At 41.0% G+C, this 27,310-nt stretch overlaps 1 protein-coding gene across 1 annotated transcript in view; it reads left to right on the top strand.

The window, feature by feature from the left end:
• Nucleotides 1-265: 265 nt before the first annotated feature.
• Nucleotides 266-27,310, top strand: part of LOC117483691 (neurotensin receptor type 1-like) — a 62,072-nt gene continuing 35,027 nt past the window's right edge. Inside the window, 2 exon segments of the mRNA XM_034132049.1 lie at nt 266-934; nt 26,002-26,203. Coding sequence (XP_033987940.1) covers nt 266-934; nt 26,002-26,203 — 871 coding nt within the window.

The raw sequence follows: 27,310 nt of genomic DNA, 5'->3' as shown, positions 1-27,310 counted from the left end.
TGTCCCTCAGGAAGTGTGATTTTTGCTTTCTTAGTTGTTATGTTTAGTGTTCCAAGGTGAATCTGAACGGGCTCCTTTCTGAATGAGTGTGCGTCATTGCAGCGGATCCAATAGGAGCGCGCCTCCCGTGGTGCTGGATATAAAAACCGCTGTCCTCCGAGTTTCCCACACTGAACCTCTCCTCACTTGGTGCAACAGCAACAGATGTCCACTCACTTTTAACACTCATACTCTCTGTTTCCAAGTTCTCACACACAGAGGGATAATGGATTTAAACGGCACGCTGTCAGGGCGCGAATTTGACGTCCTGGAGCAGCGACTCTTTGGGAATAACTCCTTGTTTGGAAACAGCACCTTTGGAAACAGCACCGCCGCTTCCAACACGGAGGACGAAGACTTGGAAGTGAATACCGATGTTTACTCCAGGGTGATAGTCACTGTCATATACGCTGCTCTGTTCGCTGTGGGCTCTCTGGGGAACTCCATCACTCTCTACACCCTGCTGAGCAGAAAGACCCTGCAGAACCTCCAGAGCACCGTGCACTACCACCTGGCCAGCCTCGCCGTCTCCGATCTGCTCATCCTGGTCCTCTCCATGCCCATCGAGCTCTACAACTTCATCTGGTTCCACCACCCGTGGGTGTTCGGGGACGCGGTGTGCCGGGGTTACTACTTCCTGCGGGACAGCTGCTCCTACGCCACCGCGCTCAACATCGCCAGCCTGAGCGTGGAGCGCTACATGGCCATCTGCCACCCGTTCAAAGCCAAGAGCATCATGTCCCGCAGCCGCACCAAGAAGCTCATCAGTGCCATGTGGCTCGCGTCCTTCGCGCTCGCCACGCCGATGATCTTCGTCATGGGCCAGGTGATGCGTAAAGGAGAGAATATATGCACCTCTATCGTGTCCCCCGTCACCATCAAGACCGTGCTCCAGGTAGGTGTCATATCGCTGCGTGTGTGTGTTTTGGTTTTACGCGCGGATTTATCCACAGTCGCTCTTACCACATCTGGGCTAATTCAAGGGGAAATTATGAATATGAATCTGGAGTTCCGAGCCACACGTCCCTGAAGCAGGGGCGGTTCTAGCAAGTTATACCTGGGGTGGCGAAAGGGTGGCATGAGGTTCCAGCTGGGGGGGCAAATGTTATCTCCCCCCCAAACTCAATTCAACTTCAGAGACTTCATTTTCTGCATTCTCTGGTGATGTTTATGCATGTGAATCACATAATAAGACAATGTAAAATCAACTTATGTTGAACACTTAAAGGTGGGGTAGGTAAGTTTGAGAAACCGGCTTGAGATACACTTTTTGTTATATTCCATGGAATGCTCTTAACATCCCGATAGCAATGAATATCTTAAGTGCTTTGACAAGAAATCCATAAAAGAATGTAATCTGTGGAAGCCGTAGCGCTGTAAAAAGCACGACCCGGCTTTTAGCCGGCCCGGCTAAAATAACTGGATGGCCTACCTGCCTGTCAGCCTTCCATCTGTGCACAAACTTATCTCGTGCCCTCATTGGTCATGTGCGCGTTCATGTGTGTTGGAGGAGGGGCTCTGTAAGGAAGTGGCAGATTTTTTCCGGCTGTGTATTTTCAAATGTTAGCGCACTCGAGCTGGTTTCGCAAAATGACCTACCCCACCTTTTAAAGGTAGGGTAGGTACGTTTGAGAAACCCACACAAACGTGCACATGACCAATGAGGGCACGAGATAAGTTTGTGCACAGATGGAAGGCTGACAGGCAGGTAGGCCATCCAGTTATTTTAGCCGGGCCGGCTAAAATGATTGGTCGTGCTTTTTACAGTACTACGGCTTCCACAGATGACATTTTTTTATGGATTTTGTGTCAAAGCACTTAAGATATTCATTGCTATCGGGATGTTAAGAGCATTCCATGGAATATAACAAAAAGTGTATCTCGAGCCGGTTTCTCAAACTTACCTACCCTACCTTTAACCCAGTCCTTGCATGCAATAAAAACTTACAACAATTAGTTTTACGGTTTTTAATAGAAGTATTCAACTTTCACACACACACACAAATATTAATCTGCCAAATTAGTAGTTACTAAAGTTATGTATAATAAATGGATTTAATACGAGCACATTCAATTCGTTTTTAAAGTAGCCTACAGTACTTGAAATTACATTTACTAATTTACCTTCCTACCCTGAAGCACAGTATCATATTTTGTTGTTGGTAAAATCTTAATTTGTAGTAATTTGAAGAAACCCCCGCACATACATTGTGTGAGTCTGTGTTGTTTTTGTGTGTGTGGGTGTACATGCATTGGGAACAGGCATGTGCACACATAGACATCAAAGTGGGCTTGAGTCCCTGCCCTTTTTCTTCCTCCAGAGAAAGTGCCCTTTTTTCCCCCTTTTTGTTTTTTTAATAAAATTAATATATCTACTGCTGTTTGCGCACAGTTTCCCTTTCCAAAAATATATTGATTGAATACAAAATAAAACATCAGGTCGGGAGATTAGACTGTGAAGTTCCGATGCTCTCTCTACCCTCCCTCCCCGTCTCCTGCACAGCGATGCGGACAGTCATCGGCAGTCACTTCAGACAGACAGGTGTAAGCACCTCCCACTTTACTGTGCCATGTTATGCTGGTTTTTCTTGGCTTATTTTGAAGGTGAGTGGTGATGAACAAATTACTAAACTGCCAGTGCCTCGAGTTTACAGCTAATTAGCTAAAACACAATAATAATTATAGTTAAAGGACAGGTGTCATGCTTTTCCGGTTATTACCCGTCCCCTTGTGTGTTATGAAGGTTTTTATGCATGTAAACGGTGTGCAGAGTCAAAACCCTCAAAGTACACCCTGTAGCGAGTAAAACTCTAACACAGAAAATACCTCCCCAAAACGCCTCGTTGGAGATACGTCATTGTCCATTTGATTCTTCCGGGTACGGCATGATGTCATGCCGTACCCGGAACGAAATGGACCAATCCGTGGAGCCGTTACGTTAAGCCCCCGCTGATTGGTCCAAATTGACCAATCCACAGACTTCCTCACACACAGGCAGCTCTGCTGATTTCTCCTCCCTGGCTGCAGGCTGATAACAGACAGTTGTGATCGCGGCCAAATTCTCTCTGCAGACCCATTCTCACAGCGTTTATCAACCTTTTTCTTACTCAATATCAAGCCACACTTATTGTTTTTACTTCGACTGTGACTTTGTGTGTGCTCAGGATGAGTTTGGCTGTGTTTGGCTATGTATCCTAAACAAGGAAACAACACCTCCATGGAGCTCAGCGCGATTCACAACGTCCCGACCAATCAGAGCACACTGTGCTCACAGGGAGGGTGGGGGCTGGAGCTATTGGAGCTACAACGAGCCGTTAAAGGCAGAGAGTGAAATTCAGTGAATACACGTAGTTTACAGAGATGCTGTATGAGAAACCAATGTGAGTTTGGAAAAATGCACAATATAAATCTATTCTAGTATACCTCAACAATGGAATTATGATCAGTGGAAATGGCCATGACACCTCTCCTTTAACGAAGGCTACTAGCTAATGGATAAGTTAGCTCAAGGTTTAGCTAAGGTAATTTATCATGGGCATACAGGCTAATGTACTGTACTTAAGGGGAGACACTTAAAGTGAATACAGTAAAATGTGTATCTAATAACGTCATCACAATCGCCACATTGATATGCAAATTAGGCGTTAACTAGGCCTAATTAAAATGCGCTAATTTGCATGCAGTTACCAAGGCATTGCAGGTGAAAAGGATAAAACTAAAAAACATATCACCTCACAACTTCCCCAGATAGTTACTCACGTCAAGTCAGTATTTTCCCCTGAAATGTTATGTTTAAATGCAGATTAGCTTTAAATCTATAGATGAATTCAGACATGGTAGTAAAACGAACACCATTTATATGTGTTACTTGGAAGTTTTATGTCCATTAGAGTGAAAGAAAACATGGAAGCAAAATAGACCAAAATAACAAGCACATGAAAAAACTATCCTTTTGCCTGTAATGTCCTTAAACAGTAACTTCATCATTTTGATTGTTGGCTGCTCATTTAATAACTATAAATTGTACTAGTTTGTTGTCTGCTCTTGTGCGTAGTGAATACTAAAGAAGACCATTGTCTCTGTGTTAGCTAATTATTTTGTAGAATTCTGTTGAGTATTAAACAATTGCGTGAGTGTGAGGGTATTCAAATAAATTGGTCAGTAAGTCAGAGATGTGCAACTATATTTCACTTTTTGTTTTAAAATATTCTTTTATAAATGATTATAGGAAGTGCCCTTTTTCTCACTTGAGCATCCGCCCCCCAAAATGTCTGTGCACGTCCCTGATTGGGAATGTCCAGTTTTTCCAGGTGGGGGTTGTGTTTGTTAAGGAGCCTATAAAAGAGTGGATGTAATGTGTGAATCTCAGAAATGTACTTAAGTAAGTCTACATTTAGTTTAGTAATGCAATTAGTTCCTTTCTACTGGTTGTGCAAGCCCCCAATGTGCAGGTGTAAACTATTAGTAATATCCAGTGTTATGATTAGGGATGGGTATCGTTAAGGTTTTAACGGTACTACTACTTTTATCGATACCGCTTATCGGTCCGGTCTTTTAACGGTACTCTTATCGGTTCTTTTGGAGAGAAAAATGAGGTAAACTAACTATATGTTGTATGTCAGGGACTACGGATGGAAATGAGCTCAAAGCTAAAATCCGGCATATTTACACTTGAAGCATTATTTGTCTAAAGTGTTCATTAATGTGCATTGTCCCTATTCAAATAAACGATGAAATGAAAAATGAAAATAAACAAATTGTGAACAAAACTAACATTGCTTTTTATTTAAATTAAATACATAATATTTCACAGCAAAAGAAACAACAACGTTTTAACAAATCGTATGAAATAATCTGATGACAGAACTGTGAACAGAATGGCTGAAACTTTAACAAACTAAATAACTGTTAGAAATTAAAATCAATGTTAAACAGCATAATTCAGTCTAAAACATATCGTCAGTTTAAAGCTGTTTTATTGTGGAAAAGCCCGGAAGTTCTCAGGAAATCAATGCCAAGCTTTTATTCTGAAAAATCCTTTATCCGGTTAGCTTGTGACTAATGTTGCGTTTTCTGAATGTAAAGTGAAAATGACTTGGAGTGTTACACACCAAATCGTACGGACTTTAACACTACATCGATAGACGTTAAGATATTATTACTGCTGAATATTAAATGGTCTAGTTGATCGTAGTGTTTACAGATACGTGAGAAGCTATGACGTCAGAGGGAATTTCCGTAAAATAAGAACTGCCGGAGCGGAACCACTAGGACTTCTAAACTAAGTATTACAGCTGTTTATAAGGTATTAAATAGAAAGTCATGACAGAGATAATGAGGAGAAAATGCTTAAGGAAGTAGGCAGAGAATATCAATGTCGAAATCATCTGTGCTCTCGCGATATCGAACCGGCAAATGAGTAGGGGGCCACCCACTATTTGCACAGCGGGAGACGACGAGACATGGATAAAAACAGCGGACAGAGGACCGCTCGCCCCTTTTCTTCGCTGCAGCCTCCCTGAAGACAACGCCGGCTTTGTCTCTCCATTACCCATGCTTGTTATTCAACCACGTTACTTAATTAAACTACCCATTTGAACCTTTTCAGAGACTCCATTAGTCTCGTTATTTTAAGTTTCTTTCCTGGGAGCGAGAAGATCACGATTTATCAACATAACTCAGTTACCTCTAATCATTAACCCATGTTTGTATCATTGAGTTAGCTCCGTGTGTTGCTGCTAGCATACATAACACCTGACGTGGAAACGTTACTCGTGGATGGGGCTACAGAGCTGCTAGAGAGACAGTCGAACCCGGTGCATTTCTCCGTTTGAATGTGGTGCACTTTTGCAAGATGTTTAGACAAATTGCTCGTGTTACCGCCCTTACATGCTAAACTCTTATTGCACTTTAGGCAATGAGCGAGACGGGTAAAGTTTAACCACACCTCGGAGCGCGTTCTCTCCGCCATCTCCTCCGTGTCTGTGTGTTGCTGCATGTAGCAGCTGCATGTGTGTAAACTGCCCCGCCCCCTCGCACACAGACGGGAGAGAGAGATCTCTCGCCTGGATTGGAGAGATCGAAAATACTAAAAATGACGCATTTTGCAGTCTTTTTGCGTGTTAGAAACAGAGTTGGCGACACTAAAACTGCAATATAATGTTTGTGTAGCAATAATACATATGACATATGTTTTACATGTCTCCAGTACCGACAAAAAGACCGGTAACGTCGGAGCTTAACGGTACCACGGTCTTTAATAATTCAGCCCCGGGGCCCGTTTAATACCGGGGCTCGGTACCCATCCCTAGTTATGATAGTGTGCAGCCCAGCAGAGGCCAGCCTGCTCTACTTCCAGACTTCACCACCAGCAGCTCCTATCTCCTATCACCTCACACACATATATATATATATATACATACATTTGCACACAGTACATTATACAACGATTAAGCCAATTTAAGGCAGCGGTTATCATGCGGTCCAGCAAAGCGTTTAACAAAAATATCTAGGTCCAGTGCCTTTGCACGCTCACTCTCAATGCTGAGCACAGCTAAATGTGTCAACCGCTTACTTGCCATTGTTGACCGCAGGTGAGTTTTAACAAGCTTCAAGGTTGAGAAGCTGCGCTCCAGAGATGGAGTACTCGAGTCCTGGACTCGGACTCGAGTCGGACTCGAGTGCCGATTTTCGGGACTCGTGACTTGACTCGGACTCGCGCACTGATTGACGCGACTCGGACTTGGACTCGTGAATTCTCGCACACGATGACTTGGACTCGGACTCGGACTCGTGAATTATCGCGTACGCTGACTTGGACTCGGACTCGGACTCGTGCATTTTTCCCCCCACGATGACTCGGACTCGACTTGTACATTGACGCTCCGACTTGGACTCGGACTCGGACTCGAGCAAGTTTTCTATGGAGTCTGATGTCCTCTATCCTGGCGTGTGCACCGGCTGCGAGGCGAGTTCACGTACTGGGCCCCGCTATTCCAGTCTAAAGATGTCTAGAGACACACCCTGCATCGTGCTGTATGCTTTCACACATTCTGCTTCCACATTGGAAAAGAGCAGCGCAAAATGCTCTATGTGGAAACAATATTGAAGAGAAGGCTCCGTAACACATTACTCTAAACATCGAGTTCAGACATATAGGCTGTCTTGAACACTATCATCAGAGTAACGTGATCTAATCAATAAATAAAGATTCAGCCGATAACACGAAAGCACACGGCTACTTAACATGCAGAATGACGTCATTTTGCATGCTAAGTAGCCATGTGCTTTCTGGGGCTAAATCTTTATCAGTAAACCGATTTAACCGGTAAAAGTTCCTTCAAAATAAGAGTCCCGATCTTATTACTATCAAAATAAAAGTGCAAAACGAAAACTTTACCATAGGAAAATATTGGCATACAAATATAATCACTTCTCTAAAAGGTAACTCATTTTAAACATAGTTTATTTATATATAATAATAATAATAATATTAATATTAGTAATAAGCTTTATATTTGTATAGCACCTATTACAAGAATTGTAGCCAAACTCGCTTCACAGCAGTTCAATAGACAGATTAGTATAACATGACAGGATAAAAGTAATGTGGAGGAGCAGCTACATTTCAACACATATATCCATGAAGATTAATACATGAAGACTTGTGACTCGGACTTGACTTGGACTCTTCTTAGGTGACTCGGACTTGGACTCGGACTCGAACACAGGTAATGATGACTCGGACTCGGACTCGACTCGGACACTCCTTGGGTGACTCGGACTTGGACTCGGACTCGAACACAGGTAATGATGACTCGGACTCGGACTCGGCTCGGACACTCCTTGGGTGACTCGGACTTGGACTCGACTACGACTCTCCCTTGGTGACTCGGACTTGGACTCGGACTCGAAGAGTGGTGACTCGAGAGTGACTTGGACTCGTGAATTGGTGACTTGACTACAACACTGGCTCACACCCAGCACTACTCACTGGCAAAACAGCGGCAATCTTGCATAAACGAAAAAGCTCAAACAGGACGTCCTTAAAAGAATCCAGGAACTTGACTAAGTCCATCAAAGTGTTGGGAGTCTCTTTTCCCTTTGCCCTGTTTTTTTCAAAAAGTCTTCTTGCCTGATTTAGTTCGTTCTTCAGATCTGGCAAATCTGAGCCATAAGCTTCTGCAAATAACAACACCATTTCTTCCTTCAAGAAGTTGCGGCTTCACGGATTTAGAGCCTGTATTCCCTCCATTATGTTACAGTTGGACTTTGAGAAACGTTTCTCCATCTCACCAATCATGGAGTTTATGATGGGAATGAATATGTTTACCCTAAAGGCCTCTTTACTGTCAACTTGGGTTCTCTGTCAAAGTGTGGATGTGACTACACCATCATCTAGTCTGCTTGCTGTCTGTGTGGCTCTTTTCTGTTTGATCACTTTAGAAATATTGCAATTATCACATGTTTAAATTACTGTATTCCACAGCTCATTGAAGCTTTCCCCTTCATTGCGATATTCCTCAAAAGTCTACCTGAGGGTCTCGATCAGATCAATAGCTTTGCAAAGGTCTATTTTCGATGACTGGAGCATATCTGATAAGAACTTTGTGTCACCTAGGACCTTTCTGAACACTGTAATTAGAGCAATGAACTTAATGTCAATTTGACAAAGTAGCACACGTGCCTCTACAGCCCTGGTAGGATTGGGCTCATCTGAGATTTCTTCCAATACTCTTATTACTGCAGTCAACCTATCCATGAGGTTTCGACAAGCAATGTAGCGGCAGGCCCATCTGGTGTCGCTAAGTCTCTAGTTCCTGTGGTGGGCCACTGAACATTTCTTTCTGCACTTCAAGCCATCTTTGGTGGACATATGAGGTTGACATGAACACATACAGCTTTTCCAACAATGAGAAAAAAAAACAAGCTTCAGGTACCTTTTTCACACAGTCTACAAGAACGAGATGTAAACAGTGTGCATTGCAGTGGATATAGAATGCATACTTGGCTACTTGCTTCACTCTAGCTTGGACTCCAGAACATTTTCCACTCATCACTGCAGCGCCATCGTATCCTTGACCCACTAGATTCTCTCTGTATTCCAGCCCATATTTCTCCAAGCAGGAAATTATTTTATTGGTTAAACTACCTGTATCTAAGTGTTCTGCTTCCAGGTACTCAAGGAAGCTCTCCTGTACCACACCATCATAATAGTACCTTACCACAAGGGACATCTGCTCCTTTTTGCATCTTTTGTCTCATCAGCCATTACGGGAAAATGCTCACTGGCTTTAACTTCATTTATAATTCCCTCCTGCACCATTCCTGTCAAACATTCTAATATCTCATTTTGAATTATTTTACTTGTGTACTTTGCATTTCTGGGCCCCTGTGACAATCTTTTTTAAATAAATGGATCATGGTCACTCACAAGATTCAATATCTCAAGGAAATTTCCTCTGTTTTCTGATGTTTCAGTTTCATCATGTCCACGTTGTGCGATATTCTGAGTAGCTGTGAGCAGCAAAACTTCAGCCAAGGTTTTGATGTATTCTAGATTTTCCAGTACTTGTTTTTGATTTTCAGCTCCCATCATTCCCAGGACAGATGTGTTTGTTTCAGCCATTCTTTTGTGTTCACCCCATGAGATCATTGCATTAATATGTGTCTCTGACTTAGCATGTACATTAAACCCACTATCCCTAAAAGTGGCCTTTTTCCAATTGGAATATCCACTGTCAGATGCATAAACAGTATAGATTGGGAATATTCCAGCCAGGTATGCTCTTTACACCACTCACTGTGGAACGATCTTCTTGCCCGTCCTTGTAGGGTTTTCGGAAAGGCTGAAAGATGTGGCTGCATTGGTCCATCGGTTTTATATTTTGATACATCTAAAATTAGAGAAAATAAGCAATTAGGGCCATTCATTTACAACTATCAGTACTTACTAAACAATTCAACTGTCCTATACTCAAATCCATTCGCCCACTCACAGCCTAGTGTGAGGGACCTTGCATTAACTTCAACATACTATAGTGTGCCTACAGTAGACCATGCACAATTCTGAACATGTAGGCTACACAGTATGAACTCAATAGGCTACCACAGGCTATACACTAGCCAATATCTGAGAACATGAAAGCCATGTTGTTATATAGAAATATGTTAACAGTGAACTAACATACTGTACCATGTGGTCCAGCTGGACTTTTAGTACTGATCTGACTGCCACTGCTCCTGTCTGTCTGTCCAGCACTGTTCTGCTCTCCCCCTCTTTCTGGGTCTCTGTCTTCTCTCTCAGTGGCTCTGTCTCTGGTGTTTTGTTCTTCACACTCATCACTAAGTTCTTCTTCATTGCTCATTCCTCCCTTACTCTTGCTTTTCTCTTCTCTTCCTTGACTGTTCTCCTGTCCCTTGTTCTGCTCTTCTTCACCTTTGTCTGGCTCTCCTCCTGCCTTTGCCTGGCTCTGCTCTTCTTCACCGTTGTCTGACTCCCCTCCCCACCTCTCACTCGCACTCTGCTCTACCAAAGCGCCGCTCCCCCTCCCTCCCGTTGAAATTATGAAGTAAAGGCGTATAGTAATCATAGATAACACGGCAGGGTCCATTACAGTTTGTTTTCATCTGATTTCAAATAAACAAAGTCTTGGCTTTCAGAATATTAAACTTGTTTTGGCAAATTCAGATGATAAATACAACTTTGAAGCTTGTAACGGCATAATTACAAGCGGAGAACGGAGTAACTTGACGTCACAGCAGGCATAACAACAGCCGGTGTTTCTCGTGAGTGTTTGCCCGGGAAACAAACACAACACACACAAACGCAAAAATACACAAACACACACACAAATACACTTGCGAGCTTCCCCCAGACCAGTAATACAAACTAAAATATGTTTCCTCCGTACTACTTTGGTCATTTATTAGCCGCTAATAATCAATTATTTGCAGCGTTTTAATATTATCAGCGTTAAGTTTATGCAGCATTTTTAGTTAATGCTGCTCATGTTTCATCAAGTTGTCAATGATCTTTCTTCATTTACATTTGTGTTTTGAAAGTGCAGCGCGTTTCTCCTATTCAAAGTGATTTGGGCCACAGTAGTAAGTACTGTAAAATGTATTCTTCCAATCAGATGCATATTTTTGGGGAAAAATGAGTTGCTTTGACTTGGATGAATGATAATACACGAAGGACACAAACTGGGACCTGGCACCTTACGATAAATCGATAAATCAGGACAATAATGGAAGTAAGCATTAGTTAACAATAGCCCAATGTGCATATTAAGGGGACATGTGACTGGATGTGTAGAGCCTGTGAGTCATTATGAAGTGTGTGAGTGAGAAACATGCTTTTTCAACACACTGATCACAAGCCTGTCCCCACGGCTCCCCATGATAAATGGAGCTGTTCTTCAGGTCCAAGCTTTGTTTACAACGTACGACTCAGAAGCCCAGGTGTTTGGTTGTGAGAGGATTGGAAGTGATTAGGTGAGGTGTTTTGTGGATGATCTGTCAGGTTGGTGCCGCTTTACAGATACTGAAACAAAAGCAAGAGGAAATGTGCCAGGCGCTGTGTCTAATGTCTGTCTTCTGTGTCTTCATTATAAGCACCATAATCTGACGGAGTGTCTGTTTTTACTCTCCCCCGCTTTCCAAAACCACACTGATATTTCCCACTTCTTTGTCTCCTCTTATGTCGGCCCTTCCATGTCTCCTCTGTGATTTTATGCCTCCCATTATTCATCACTGCTGAGCGACAGCGCCAAGGCTAGCAATTGTTATCACCCCATGTTTCCATCAAGGCCGTTGGCATTCGCGAGCCAGACAGAAAGTACTCCGTTTAAGCGAATAAACAATTTCCACACGTTTTTGAATATATTGTGTATATGAAATATGCAACATAGGCTACTCTAGGAGACTTCCTACTGATATGAAAGGTCCCCAAACACTGTTTTGAAAACAGTCAGTGACACTGAGGGAAGGTAAGGTGTGTTTGTGTGTGAGAGAGGGAAAACTCAAGTGAAAGGTAAGGAAGGATGAGGAGGTCGGAGATTAACAGGAGCAGTCAAAGCCCAAATGCACTTCCCCTGCAGTTAGCTAACATTCAACTGCAGCACCGTGAGAAAAACTAGCCTAAATGTCAAATATAAATGAAGAAAACCTGAAGCCATTTTAACTTCTAAAAACGGCCAAAGCCAAACTTTTAAAAAGATTGACCTTTTAAAACCTTTACAAGTTCTTTCAGTTTTAAATGTTCTCCCCAAAATGAGAGAGTGCAGGAAGTGTAACGCCAGAGCCAGTGGTGCAAAGTAATCAAGTATTAAATCAGACTTTAGTTCCACCTGGAGTAAATTCACAAGCTACCCTGCAGTATACAAAGTCATTACAACTAGCTGCACCTTTACCAGCTTTAAGAACACTTTCATGATCAATCATTATAAAACATATCATATATATTATTCTGAAATGGACCAATCTGCATATACAGAGTACCTTTTGGTCCTTAGATATATTTTGAAGCTAATACTTTTGTAATTTTACTTGAACAACATTTTGAATGCAAACCATTTTTGTTCTTAAAAAGAATGTGTGTTCATCAAGGTAATGACAGTATTGCTAAATCTTATTCTTGGCAGGATGTGACCGAGATGAAGCCAGTTTACCACCTGCTGCTTGCCAAGTCATCATCCAAAACTGTTTGTGTGAGGGCAAGCATGTTCAGAAAATAAATGTGAGCTGTTTGTCACCATCATGAATGATAAGTTGCTCTTTGGCGCATGAAGCCACAATGTCTTGACTCTAGATTGCAAAAACATCTCGGGATCTGCGCCCATAGAGCATACTTGCTTGCAATTTTCTTAAGCCCCGCCTCCAATGTGCTCCGTGACCGCCTGTCTCGGTTCAGCCAAATTAATGGAAAGGGAAAATAACTCTGAATTTGGCTTTTAGCACAACTTCTCCTGAATGAGATAAGCTGAAGGACTTTCAAATTGTTTCAAGGCTACATGTGACCAAACTGCAGTGAAGTACTTACTGCAGTTTCCAGTACATTTATACATCCCATGCTGTGCGTTTAGCATGCTCTCCCATCGGCCTGTTTGCTGTGAGCCTGTTTACTGTGAGCCTGTTTACTATGCTTCTCTGAGTGCTCTCCTGCTGGGTCAGGACTCTCGCCTCGGGTCATGTTGTTTGTGAAGATGATTTGGAGTTTCACCGGTCCACCGATTATTATTATTTTTAATATGTGTTTTGTTGTGTTTCAATTATCTTTCTCCTGGTGTACACAGTTATTTGTGTTTGACCTGGAAATTGAAAAACCAATGACCCAACTCCGACACAATATACACAGCCTAAATTCACTTGCAAAGACCATGCCACAACAATATTATTTAATGTCAGTTGAAGATTTAATTCTAGGACATATTGATTGAAGGGGAAGGGGTGAAGAAGGAGGGATGTCAGACTGGAACTGAAGTGCAGGAAGTGGGAGTTTCAGGGGGGGGGGGGGTTTCCTTCTTAGGTGGGTTTCTGCCAGTTCTGTATACAATAACCCAAAGACGGTACCTAGAATAAAATAAAAAGTATGCAATGCAACAGATTAAATTCAAGGGGGGAGGGATGTAAAGATGTAGTGATGACGAGTCAAAGGGATTGATGAGGCTCCAAAGGATGCAGAGAGGGAGGGATGAGGGTGGAACAGATGGACATTGGGATGTAGAGAGAGAAGGATAAAGGGTTGAAAGGATGTGTTTAATTTTATCCAACTTTCAAGAAAATCTGCAAAGTGATTGTAAGCAGTTGTTTAATGGTGATATGCAGAAAATGGCGCAAATTCTCCATTCAACAACATAAATTATTTCCAATCAAATGTTTTATGCACAAATGTAAGATATGCATGACACAGGTCTATGGAAACTGATGAGTCTACAGTAGATTCACATTATAAGGAACATTTTGTTAGATACTGACACCACTAACAAACGATGACATATCAACGAGAGTTAAACAGATAATTAGTTTTACACATTTGTTATGCTGCAGCCTTAGGCTAAAAAACTTTAGCCTTATTATTTGAACTTTAACATTTGGTGACAAAGCCAAAATAGGGTATATATATTTTTCTTTTTAAATGTAGCCAAATATAAAACCAAAGTATTGCATAAATAATCCGACCCTTTGCTATAAAAACTAGCTCAGAGTACTTTTACCCGTACTTTTCCCGTTTAGTTCCGATAGTGCCTGGAATCTTGCGTTCACACCAAAAAGAGTACTTAGTTCCGAGAACTTTTACCCCCATTTTTAGTGCCTGCTAGAGAGGTGGTACTATCCTGGGGAGAAAAAAAGTAGCAATTTCGATTGGCTGGGCGAATTGCAAACCACGCCCCGTAAAACTCTGAAAGGTTTTGTGAAGCCGCCATTGTATTTGCTGGCATTAGCATTATTAGCATTAGCATTAGCCCCGCGCACCAACGGAGAGAGAATAACTTATGGCAACACAAACAAGAACATGGGAGAGGTGGAGTGATGAGGTGTCGGCGTTCTGGCGATTTACTCGGAAGGCTTCAGTAGAAGCTGCTGGGAGTCCCAGCAGCTTCTACTGAAGCCAGTCCCCAACTCCGGGGACTTCCGGCCGGGGACTCCGGGTGGCAGTATACGCCGTGAAGTTGTTCCCTCAGGGAACTTTTCCGGTGTGAACGCGATCTGTACTTAGTTCCATGGGGGTACTAAGTGCCGGGCACTAAGTGCTGGGCACTAAGTACGGCAAAGTACTTGGTGTGAAAGCGTTTATTCGTGTGGCTAATGTTAGCTTATTATGAGTTTCGCTGTGGAGTTGTAAGGTTTCTGCAAGTGAGAAGTTGGAAGTACTGTGACCACATGGAAGCTACACCACAAATATACAATTTCTTTGCTGACACCATACGTGTTTTGTGCACATTTAACTCCATCTAGAGGTTTTTTTCATTATAATATCTATCTATGGTGTGTCTAAAACTATCTGACTTTTTCATGGGTTCAATTGATTTTTTGTTGTGACATTTAACAAAATTGTGCACAAGACATATTCCTGAAAAATCACTGTCTTTCTTCACATTGTGGTTAAATCTGTATTTATATGAATCCCAAAGATATTCCTATTTTGCTTTTATTTAATACTTGAACTGAAATCATTTGTTATCATTTGATCGTTCATAAGCTTCCTCACTGCTGGGGATGGCTCTAGCCTTGTGTCTTCAAAAGTATTCAGAGACCATTTAAGAGTAACTCTAGGTGATAAATGTTAATGCTGTTTTATCCATACTGACAGCTCGCAGGCACAAGAGACTGTTAACACCGATCCTCCGTCTCCTGTGAGAGCTGGTAAACTGATGGAAGCAGAAAGCTGCAAAGAACACATCCAAAGGTGTGAAGCACAGTGATCAAAACACATCTAAAAGGGGCGGTGGAGCAAATGTTGTTTTTGCCAGTGCATGTGTGTAGGGCTGTGGAGTACGTGAAGTGTGGGCCAGCTAACAGTTGAATGAGACATCTCACAGACTTTACAATAAATAAGGCATGCACAAGGTACACAAAAAAAACGGAAATGATGACTGTCAAACCCTTGGGTATATTTGCAGTTTCCCCGCTTGAAAGGGATGGTACAGTCCATAGGAGGTTTTAACTGGGTTTCACTCGTACAATGACCACAACTTTGTTTTCTTTTTAGTTCTTCTTTACTTTAGTTTTTGTTGTTGCAGTACAGCATATGTAGGTAGTAAGGTTGTAAGGTGAAAAACCTTAAATAAAAATAATTACTGTAAATACAATGCACATGAAATAATAAATGCAAAAATATGCTTTACATATTTAACACTTGTGAATATTGTTTTTACTTTCTTAGTGTATTTTTATGAATTATGTTTTTAAACAGTTTTTAACTAATGCAGTCTCATTAAAAATGCAAATATAATTGACTGAATTTTTAGCTGCATACAAACCGTTTTTATCAATCTACATATCTCAATAAACAAATCACATTCGTTTTTAACTCAACAATCATGTTGCTTTGGCTTGAGGACATCAAACAAACAAATGACACTGAACTAGAACGTACGTTAGAACGTACGCTAGAACGTACGTTAGAACGTACGTTCTAGTTCAGTGTCATTACTAACGTGCGCCACGAACGGCAAGTTGTATGACTCTTAAATAAACACACAGTTCGTCTCTCACCGGCCGCCTCTCCAGCTTTTTATGGCTGCACCAGTGCTGCTTCTTTGATGTTTCTTCTGCGCGACGTTGCTGCTGCTGGACGCACGCTTTTTAGTTAGTCCCTCTCCAGCTTTGATTACCGCCCTTCTTTCAGGTTCGGTGCTTTTAAAGGTGCAGCGACGCTGATTAGCAATTAGGGAATGATTTCAGACAGCTGCCACTCTGTCAATCAGCCCGACTTTTTAACCCTTTGATCTCCTGTGAGGATTTTCCAAGTTGACTTCACAACGACTTTAATGAAATGTATTATGTGAAATAATATTAAGTTAAACCTAATACAGTTATGTGGAATTTGTTGACATAATACATCTAATTAAAGTCAACGTTTCTCAGTTTCACTGCACTGTAACTTATATTCATGTATTTTATATATTAGCCTATTTTATGTTTATTTTATTCTCTTTGCTTTTTAAAGACTGTTTTTAAATGCCATTTAATGTGTTTCCGCTGCAATATTTCTAAATGCTTTTAATGTCTTTCTGTTTTGTAGAGCACTTTGAATTGCCTTGTGTTGTGTTGTGTAAAAATAAACTTGCCTTTCAGTGCATTTTGCCCCCTGTGCCACCAAATTCATTTTTTTCTGGAGTAGCAAATTGTATTTGATAACACTGCTTATACAGTTTTATGTATAGTTATAGTTGTAAAGATAACTGCTGAAAGTCAATTGCCATTTTTACCTTACATTATTTCAATAAGAAGAAGCAAATGCTGTGTGGTTGTTCTGGAAATGCCTTTCCAGATTTCGTTTTTTGGTGGTTATTTAATTTCTCAATACATATAAAGCATACAGGTGAGCCAGCATTATTTGCAGTTAAAGAAAAGTAATCTATAGCTGCAGAAATAAACTCTATTTCCTACGTGACTTTCCTTTTTTTGGATTTATCCATTGTTAGTTTTCCAAGAGTCTGTTACTCAGGATTCCCTTCAGGGAAATGTGACGGACCGTAGATATAAAAGGATGTTACGCATATATAAGTATGAATAAATATCAAAACATTACTAAACATTGATGTGTTTTTATTTCATTTGACAAAAAGTAATCGTCAAATAATCAATTTGATATAGAGCAATGTCTATCCAAAAGTCACATTACTGTACATAAACTTTACGAACGCCTGAGGTTAAAACAATACAAAAAAATATCAGATATATTAACCCTATTTTTTTGTGGCCTTTCTAAAAGGAAATCCAAGCTGTACAGTAGCAGTGTTTTTCATCTCAGCAAATTAAATGAAGAGGGGTATAAACAATACAAATAACCTTAACATGAGATACACAAACAAATTCACATGGATGAGGTTGCTTGGGGACGTGATTAGGTTTAATGATGGAAGACGTCATTGGATACTAACAATGTTAGAATGAATGCTGAATGAAAATGTAGCTGCTTTATTGACAGTCCTTTTCAGTTTTTGTACAGTCTTGTGCTCTCTAAAGTAGATCGGTAAAAGATCCACAGGAACCTGATTCCCATACCATAACTCTTGAGGCGCCTCAGGAAGTAAAGCCCCTGCCCTGTCCCGATGAGGATGCCCTGGTGTTGAGGGACCATGGGAGTGAGTCTGTGAGTGTGCCAAGGACCTCAGCAAATCCAACAGTTTTTTATGTTTAGGACATATTCATGTTGCCTGGGGAAATACAATAATAACTTTTTAATTAACTCATTTACAGTTTGTTTTTTGGCAATGCGCCCAAGCATACAGTCTATCAGGTCCACGTCTTTGGTTCAGAATGACATAATTCAAAGTACTCGTTGGATTGCCATAGACTTTGTCCCCCGAGGGCCTTACTTTTTTTGTCAAATGTTTAAAAATCTATATTGGATTTCCATTAGGGCTCACACATTCTGGTCGGTTGGTTAATATGCTCTTGTCCAAAAAAAATCTCATTATTTGGACGATCACTGATTTTACTTTCACAAGAATTAGAAGTAATAATAATTCAATCAGGAGAGACGGTTTTGATGTAAGAATACATATTTATTGCCAGGAATACACAAATGAATGTAATGGAGTTTTGTCGATTAGGCCCCGTTGTGCGGGAGTATCATTCGGGAGGGGAGAACCGATCCGATTAAATCCCCCGGGGTCTAGACACTGGTGGTGGTGAATGGATAGTTGGGGTCGGTCTGAAGAGGAGTGGCTTAGCTTGACCCTGGATTCAGAGGGGCAGGAGGTGAAAAGGGGTGGAGGAGGGTTGCGTCGAGTCACCTGAAATGACAGCTGTCGGAGGGGGAGAGCAGATTTAAAAGGTTTAGCAGAGCGCTATGATAGGCTTGTGAGAATAGAGCAAAGTGATTGGTTAAGCTGGGGAATGACGCCCCCGATCACTTATTGAGTGGAGAGAGAGTAGTAACATAGAAATAGTAAATTAATTAGTAAAGACGGTCTTCCTGGTTGAACTTGCGCTGAGCTTCATTTCAATCAGGAGAGACGCTTTTGATGTAAGAATACATATTTATTGCCAGGAATACACAAATGGAGTAATGGAGTTTTGACGATTAGGCCCCGTTGTGCAGGAGTATCATTCGGGAGGGGAGAACCGATCCGATGAAATCCCCAAAAGAAATGAAGTATAATGAAATGAGATGTACTGGGTTTCTTACCTTAGAATTATACAGGGATGGAGAAGACGTGTTATTGATAGCGTAGAATTAAAGAGTGGAGTTGCTCTTAGGGAGCGAACCTTCAGCTCGTTGAAGCCGAACAATGACACATGAATTATAGCCTAACTCAACACCGACCCGAGACACGGACCCGTGGTTGAAAGACAGGTTGCTGGGTACTGCATTTTAGCTGGGGCCGAAGGCCTGAGTGAACAGATGGTGTTTGAGTTGTTGTTTGAAAGTGTCCAGAGAGTCGGCATCACTATGTAACACTCACACTTCTATTGCTAGTGCTCCAACACATTGTATGTGATAGGCTAAGGGGTGGGCTAAGTGCTTGACCAATCACAACAGAGCTGGCCAGCTAACCAATCAGAGCAGACTGGGCTCTGGTTTCAGACAGAGGGTGAAAAGAGGTGTTGCAGCACAGGCAGTATGAGAAAAATACAGAGCTTTTTGAACCTTAAAGCATGAAGACATGTCCCAGTAGAGACTCAAAATGCTAATATGAACCTGAAATGAGCATAACATGTCCTAAATGATATGAAGAATTGTGTTATTGATGGCCTTAGGGTTACAAACTCAATGTTGAACAAAAGTGCTGGCATCGCCCTTGTTTTCTTGTTGATTAAAGATTTTTTGACACATTTTTCAGCATGTTTGGCCTGCGTTGTGCATTTCTTCCAGAACTAAATTCAGTCTACTTTATGTTATATCCCTGCAAAAGATGAATACATATATACATGTTGACACACCTTTAACTCCACAAACATTGCTCCCAGCGTGCAATGCTCGGCTCCTACAAATCTTCAAACATAGCTGGTCGGGTTTCTGTTTACCTTTTTAAAAGTCAAGCTGCGAAAGAGAAAAACAAAATGTCCTTTAATTTAAAATATATTGGATTTCTTATCAGGTCGGGGAGCTGCCAGCTACTTTCAGTCACATGCCACAAAAGAAACAAGTGATGCAACAGTTAGTCGTAAATCTCTAGTGACAAGGAGGGGATTCAGACAAATTGGTTCTCAACACACGATAAGAGTTATAGATCAGTTGACATTAAAGTCTCGATTTAGACCTGGAACATTCTTTATAACATTTCTCCTTATTTTTCTTCTGTATGCATGAAAATGTCAAAACTTTAAACCCTATCAAAGTTAACATTTTTCGTTTTACAACTCTCACCTCAAATCAATCTTGTCTCGCTTTCCTCGTCTTCAGTCCCAATTATCGACTTAAGCTTTGGCAGTTTTTTTGGCAGATTATCTTACTTTTCTTTCCACAAACACAGAGGTTATGTCTCAATGTGGAGCCTTGCTGCTTTTCTCCTGCTCTCCCTGTCTTCTTAAATCAGTGAACAATGTGGAGGAGGCAGGGGGCCGTCAGAAGTCAGCCAGCCTGTTCATTAAAGCTATTAACATTTTTCATCCTTGATTATCCCTTGTAAAAACAACAGTACTGGATCTCTGTGTGTGCATGCAAGTAGAAAGTGGAGAGGGAAAGCTGTTGGGAAGAGCCAAGAAAAAAATATGTATGTTACATTGATTAAGCAAGTATCTATACAAACTAGAAAATGCATTTCCTGCAGAAAATGCGTGCGAATGCTGTAAACTGTGAACATTTGTGGCTGAATTTAGCTGAAAATGCAGAAAAAGCTGAATATGTTATTAGCTGAATGGTAGCTGCTTTTAGCTACAGAGACCAAGTCAGTGTGTTGCTGAACTTAGCAGAGAAATGCAGAAAAGATAAATGATTTGAATCAAATTGTTACAGCTCAAATGCATTGCAATGACTTCCATGTTAAAAAAAAGACTTTAAAAAGCTGAATATTTTAAAAAGTATAACATATTTTGAAAAAGTTGAAAGTTTCCCATCATGTGCTGAAAAGTTTGATATTTGAATGGTTCCTGCAGCTGGAATTAGGCTGAAGGAGTTAAATAAAGATATTACATGTAAGTAGTAGTGAAGGAATGTTTACAAACACCTGTGTGTGTAAGCCCAGAGATCAAAGGTTACCATGGTGATGACATTATCAAAATACCTGTTTACGTCTGTCTGTCTGTCTGTCTGTCTGTCTGTGGCCCCGGCCCCACGGGAACGCATACGGCAAAACGCATAGGATTAACGCTAACGCAATCGCCAAAAAGCTTCCGTCCACACGCAATATACACCGGATAGTGTCTTCCCACACGAGACAGCTCCATTTAGATCCAACCGCTGGAAAAGCTGCAGTACATATGCCGAGCCTGTACGTGGCGCTGTAACTTCCTCCACAAAAGCAGCAACTTCCTCCACAAAAGCAGCGAAGAAGAATGGTTGTCATGGCTGCACTTCTGTTTATTCTCCGCGGTGGGGGCCGAGGGAACCGGGCAGAGTTTTTCGCCGGTCAACGTGTGTTAAAGTTGAAATCTTCCGGACAAAATTATAAAAGTGCCGGTCAAAGGTCTTCTTTGTTATTTATTGAGCTTTAAAACAAATGAATAACGACTCTATATAATGATATATAATAATAAAATATAAAAGAGAGAGAGTGTGTGTGAGAGAGAGAGTGTGTGAGAGAGAGAGAGAGTGAGAGAGAGAGAGTGTGTGTGTGAGTATGAAATGACAGTCAGTTAGAACTGACTGCTGTCAGTTGGAGTGATGACATCATCGCGTTCCATAACACAGGTGTTGACAGTTGAGCTAACGAGCTATGTATAGATCAAAGGCTTCATTGTTCTGAATGAGAGATGAACCTCTTACATGTGAACGTTTTGTGGAAGAACGATAACAGATATCTGTGAAATTTCAAAACGTGAAGCATGTCAAGGTAGTTGAGTATCTGAAGTGTAATTTTTGTTTACTTTCGGGTTAATAATGTGGCTTTTTTGGCAGTTTAAGAAAGGTGTGCGGCTGCTGCTGTGAGGAAATATCTGCCTGAAATTACAATGGGCTTTAATGGAGACATGTTGAACGTTTTTGTCACTTCATGCCCTCAAGAGGCATTTTGTTTAATTATTTTGCTTAATTATTTGTCATTTTTCAAGCTACGAGATGTTTTCCTACGTTTCTCATGAAAAATTATGTCTGAGGAGTGTAGGGTTTGGGAATTATGGCAGGTTTAAAACATTTTTTTTGGGAGAATTTCAAGCACTCTTCCACTCTGTTTTGAGATCAAAGCACTCTAGACTTAACGAGCTGCTCCATCCACACTAATGTTAAAATCTGAAGAAAGCCTCTTTACCAAGCTCCAAACTAAGTTAAATATATCAAGAAGTGTAAAAGATATGAAGAATCTGAATAACAAGTTTTATAGCTGAAGGTGTTGTGATCATTTGAAAGTTGGAATGAAGTCTCTAGCTGAAATTATGTGGAAGGAGAAGCATTTGGCGCAAAGTGTAGGAAAAGAGGATTTGAAGGCATCTCCCATTGACTTCAATGTTAAAAAAAAGAGTTTAAAAAGCTGAATATTTCAAAAAGTATAACATATTTTTAAAAAGTTGAAGGTTTCCCATCGATTCCTGAACAGGCTGAATAGTTTGATATTTGAATGGTTTCTGTAGCTGAAAGTAAGCTGAAGTTATGGAGAGCCAAAATATTGGTGAAATAATAATAATATTAAGGGGAAGAATAAAGAAATTGAAGTACTATAGTGGAATGCTGTGGCACAGCATTCGCACTAATAAGGGGAAGAATAAAGATTCGAAGAACTATAGTGGAATGCTGTAAACAGCATTCGCACTAATTAACATCTCACACATCCATTCATGTTTTCTCTCTTAAAGGGACCCTATTAACCTGATTTTAAGGTTCATATTTGTATTCAGTGCCTCTACTGGAACATGTCTCCATGCTTTAATGTTCAAAAAGCTCTTTATTTTTCTCATACTGCCTGTGCTGCAGCACCTCTTTTCACCCTCTGTCTGAAACCAGAGCACAGTCTGCTCTGATTGGTTAGCTGGCCGGCTCTGTTGTGTAAGGTGTTATCACACCGGACGCAAACCGAAAGTTCACCTCACGTACTCGCGCTGACTGTGGCATCATTTGTGCTTACTAGCGTCACTGAAACTAGACGTGCCAGCGAGGAGGTGGGCTCTTCTCCATGTAGATACCAACAACATTATTTATAAAGATGAAAAAATGTAGCTCTCGCAAATGAAGTGTGGCCGCGTCATTGCATTGACTTTACATGAAATTGCGCACAGAAAACTGTCGGACCGAAAAATCCCTCTGGAGGGAACACAGGGATTTTAGCCTTTATGCACAAAAACCTATAGAACACACTACAGGAAAGGGAAAACCCCCAAAAAGCAGAATATAACCTCTCATAGTGACTCCACACAGTGACAAAGTTGCTCTGGAGCCAGCAGTCATTACAGATTTCTCATATCTCAACAATTTCCACTGCTCACTTCAATCTCCCTTTTTTGTTTTCTAAAAGAAAATTTGGATCAAGGTTGGCACTGCGACTTCATCGAGTGTTTTTGAGTGTTATTGAGTAGAGTTTTCAAAAATTATCAAAGGAGAGCTGCATTAGAGTGGTTGAAAAGCAAAAAAGTGGTCAAGATTTTCTGTTTGTCAGTGATTCATGATGCTGTCACACACTTCACCTGTTCTGCCCTCTCTGTCTGCTCAACTGTGTCTAATGGATTCTCCAGGATTTGCTTTCAAGAAAGATTTGCAATATTTTGTTTTGATATGACAATTTTCATTCCAACTAACTTCATTAACTGACAAAAGACTGACTTTTTATGTAGAATCAAACTAAATGAAGAATGGAACATGAATGGAACATATACTCATATTACAAATTATTGGGAATTATTAAATGTACATTAAACTGGATGAAAGGGTATGGAAGATGCTTAGTATATGGAGAAAAGGTTCATTCTTTCTCCCTCTTTTCTCTCATTTAAAGTGGACCTATCATGCTATATTTGAATAATATATTGTAGGGCCATACCTATATAAGGTATATTTGCATACATATTTTTATTAGGGCTGTCAAGTGTCAAGTTTTTGCGCAAAAACAAATTAACGCGATTAACGCAAGTGTATTTTTTGTCCTCGGCCGCCCCGTAGTTTCAGAGCGCATCGAGTTTAAAATACCATCTACAAGCTGATGCTGACAGCCCCGCTCCTGCCGCCCGCTTGTGGCAGACCACACTTCCACGCTCACCGGCAGGCCCGGACTGGCCATCGGGAGGACCGGGAGGGTGTGTGTATGTGTGGCGCGAGCGAGGCACACCTTACGTGTTGTTGTTGTTGTTAGCATCTGGTGCTAGCTAGCTGCGCTAACGGATATAAGGAGCTGTTTCAATGAAAACAGAGGAGCGACATTTCGCCGACAACTGCGCCGAGCACTTGACTTTATGCAGGTAGCCAGACAGTGGGACATTGTACGAAAAGTCAGCACACTCAGCACGGATAGTGCGCGCAACATGATTGCAGCGTCCAGGCAGCTCCCGTTCGAGCATATATGCCTTGAGCTGCACATAGCTCCAACGATCCATCACAGTGTCTCCACATTCACACACACACACACACACACACACACACACACACACACACACACACACACACACACACACACACACACACACACACACACACACACACACACACACACACACACACACACACACACACACACACACACACACACACACACACACACACACACACACAGTATTATTGTATGAGAGAGGTTCCAGGTTGAATTGAGGCGAATATTTGTAATGTTCAGAGGTTGTTGTGTTTAATATTCATGAGAATATTTGTCATTGTTCAAATGATAATAAACAAACATATAAAGCATATTTGTCCACTCATATGTTGATAAGAGTATTAAAAACTTGAAAGATATCCCTCTAAGGTACATTTAGAACAGATAAAAAATGTGCGATTAATTTGCGATTAATCGTGATTAACTATGGACAATCATGCGATTAATCGCGATTAAATATTTTAATCGACTGACAGCCCTATTTTATACATTTTCTTTTTCAAAATACCAAACAGATCATGCATTTTAGCCATGCCTCATTTCGCTCTATTTTGCTCTCCTCCACCCTGTCTTTGCATGCGCTGCAGCTGACCACGCCCCCCTGCAAAGGAGGGGGCCGAGTTAAGAGCGTCGTGTTACCATGCTGTTACCATGCCACGGCAACCTCTCATTCCCCTGATAGGTCAGCTCTTCCGTCCTGACGTCAGAGAAATGTTCAAATCTGGATCAGTTTTTATCAGATCCGTTGCAGCCCCTTTTTTAGAGATTTGGGTATGGAGGAAAAGAGAGAGGGTTGTGTTTTCTGACACTTGGTGAGTTCCCTGGAACACCGGGGACACATATTCATGTATAAAAGACGTACAAAAGTGCATTTTGCATGATAGGTCCCCTTTAACTCTTTAGTCTTATTTTTCTTTTATCACCTACTACAATTGTATTTGTGCTTCTACATATTTTTCAAATCTTACCAAATTACTTGTGATTCAGAAGAGTATCACTGTCCATTGATAAGGTACACATTTTTATGTTCAAATACATAATTCAGGCAATATCTCAAGTGCACATTTCACGATTTCTTAGATTTGACCCATATAAAACAATGCTAAAAAAGATTTTCATTGACCTTAGTTTTTTTGGTTATTTTAAACAATTTTAAGGTCCGCAATTATCTATTTCTCTGATTATGCCACAGAAATCCTCCTTGCCAGCTTTTGGTCCCAAATATTATTTTACCTTCTTGGTTGTAAATATCTATTAATTCTAGCTTTTTTCTTCTTCTTGCTTTCTTTTATTTTGTTTTGATCTTGCCTATGTTTGCTTTTGTGTTTTGTGTGTATTGAAATGTGTTTTGTGTGTAATAATAATTGTTCTGTATTTGTTCAAATAAGGGGTACTCTCAAGACTTAATTTCTCTCTTGCACAGAATTTCAGTATTCCCTGTTAGTGCTTTGTATCCTAATAATGCAACAAACAAACAAACTAAACTAAACAATATTGCTAAATGACTAACTTGGACCAAATCATTGTGATGGGCCAACCCACCATGTTGGGAACCACTGACACACGAGCCTATGTGTTTACCTGACCTTCACAAGTGTTCTGCCCCTCCTCCCAACAGGTCAACGCGTTCCTGTCTTTTGTGATCCCCATGGTGGTCATATCTACGCTGAACGGGGTCATAGCCAATCAGCTGCTTCGAATGTTCCGGGAGGCGGAGCAAGAAAACCGAGTCTGCATCGTTGGAGGAAATCCCACCATGCTGAACGTCACTGTGGAGCCCAACCGCGCTCAGTCACTCCGCCATGGGGTTCTCGTTCTCCGTAAGTGGACACACACACACACACACACACACACACACACACACACACACACACACACACACACACACACACACACACACACACACACACACACACACACACACACACACACACACACACACACACACACACACACACACACACACACACACACACACACACACACACACACACACACACACACACACACTATAGGAAATGGAAATGTGAAGTCAGCAACACCAAGTCGGCCATCTTTGAAGCTGCAACTGTAGACATACCATTACGGGGAAGCTAGGTAGCATTTAAAACATTGTTGTTAAGCACAGCTAATCCCAGCACTAACGAACAAAACTGTTTTCCGTTTCATTTGTTTCCAACGTGGAAATGTACGAGGGAGACAGAGCTATCATCAGCAAGAGACCCTGAATGGTTTGGGTGGCAGCCATCTGCTGACTGTTTAATGTCAAAAGAATTGCTGAACAGTAACACAAACCACTGAGAGGGAAAGAGACTTTATTAAATTCTGATGCAAAACAGCTGACAGACGATGGGTGAAAGTGAATAGATATTTGCCACCTCTGCCGTTGCTACAGTCATACAAAAGGAAAGGAGGTTATTATTATGTATTAGTGTCACGGATAGCTCTTCATGTCACTTGTAATAGTGCATTTTAGTATTTTAAATTGATAAATCAATGAATTACTTCAATCCATTAAAATGGTCAGTTACGCATTATGCACAGATTTACATATTTCAGCTGTTTGCACACAACCACAATATATGGAAGTAGGAATGCAAAATCAATTTTTATTTGAGAAAAATGTGTGATATTTCAAATAGTCAAAATTAATTTCTCCGAGTCATATGTTATGCTTAAAGGTTGATAAGAGTACACGTGTATGTTTGAGCATTTACTGACAAGCTACAAGTTATTTTGATTAGTAAAAAATCTTTGCTTGGATGCAGTCTCACGTCTCCTTTACCTAACCTTAGCTTACACACACGTTTGTTCTGTTTGGGACTGTTTTCAATTAGTTTCAATTAGTGTGGACAAAAAGACACACAATGGTTAGATTTATGCGTGATCAGAATTGTTTTCAGGTAGATTCTGTGCCTATTTCATAG

Source organism: Trematomus bernacchii, unplaced genomic scaffold (assembly GCF_902827165.1).
Source record: "Trematomus bernacchii unplaced genomic scaffold, fTreBer1.1, whole genome shotgun sequence".
NCBI classification, from domain to species: Eukaryota; Metazoa; Chordata; class Actinopteri; order Perciformes; family Nototheniidae; genus Trematomus; species Trematomus bernacchii.
The sequence above is the reverse complement of the archived record's forward strand: the minus strand, read 5'-3'. Positions and strand labels throughout refer to the sequence as shown.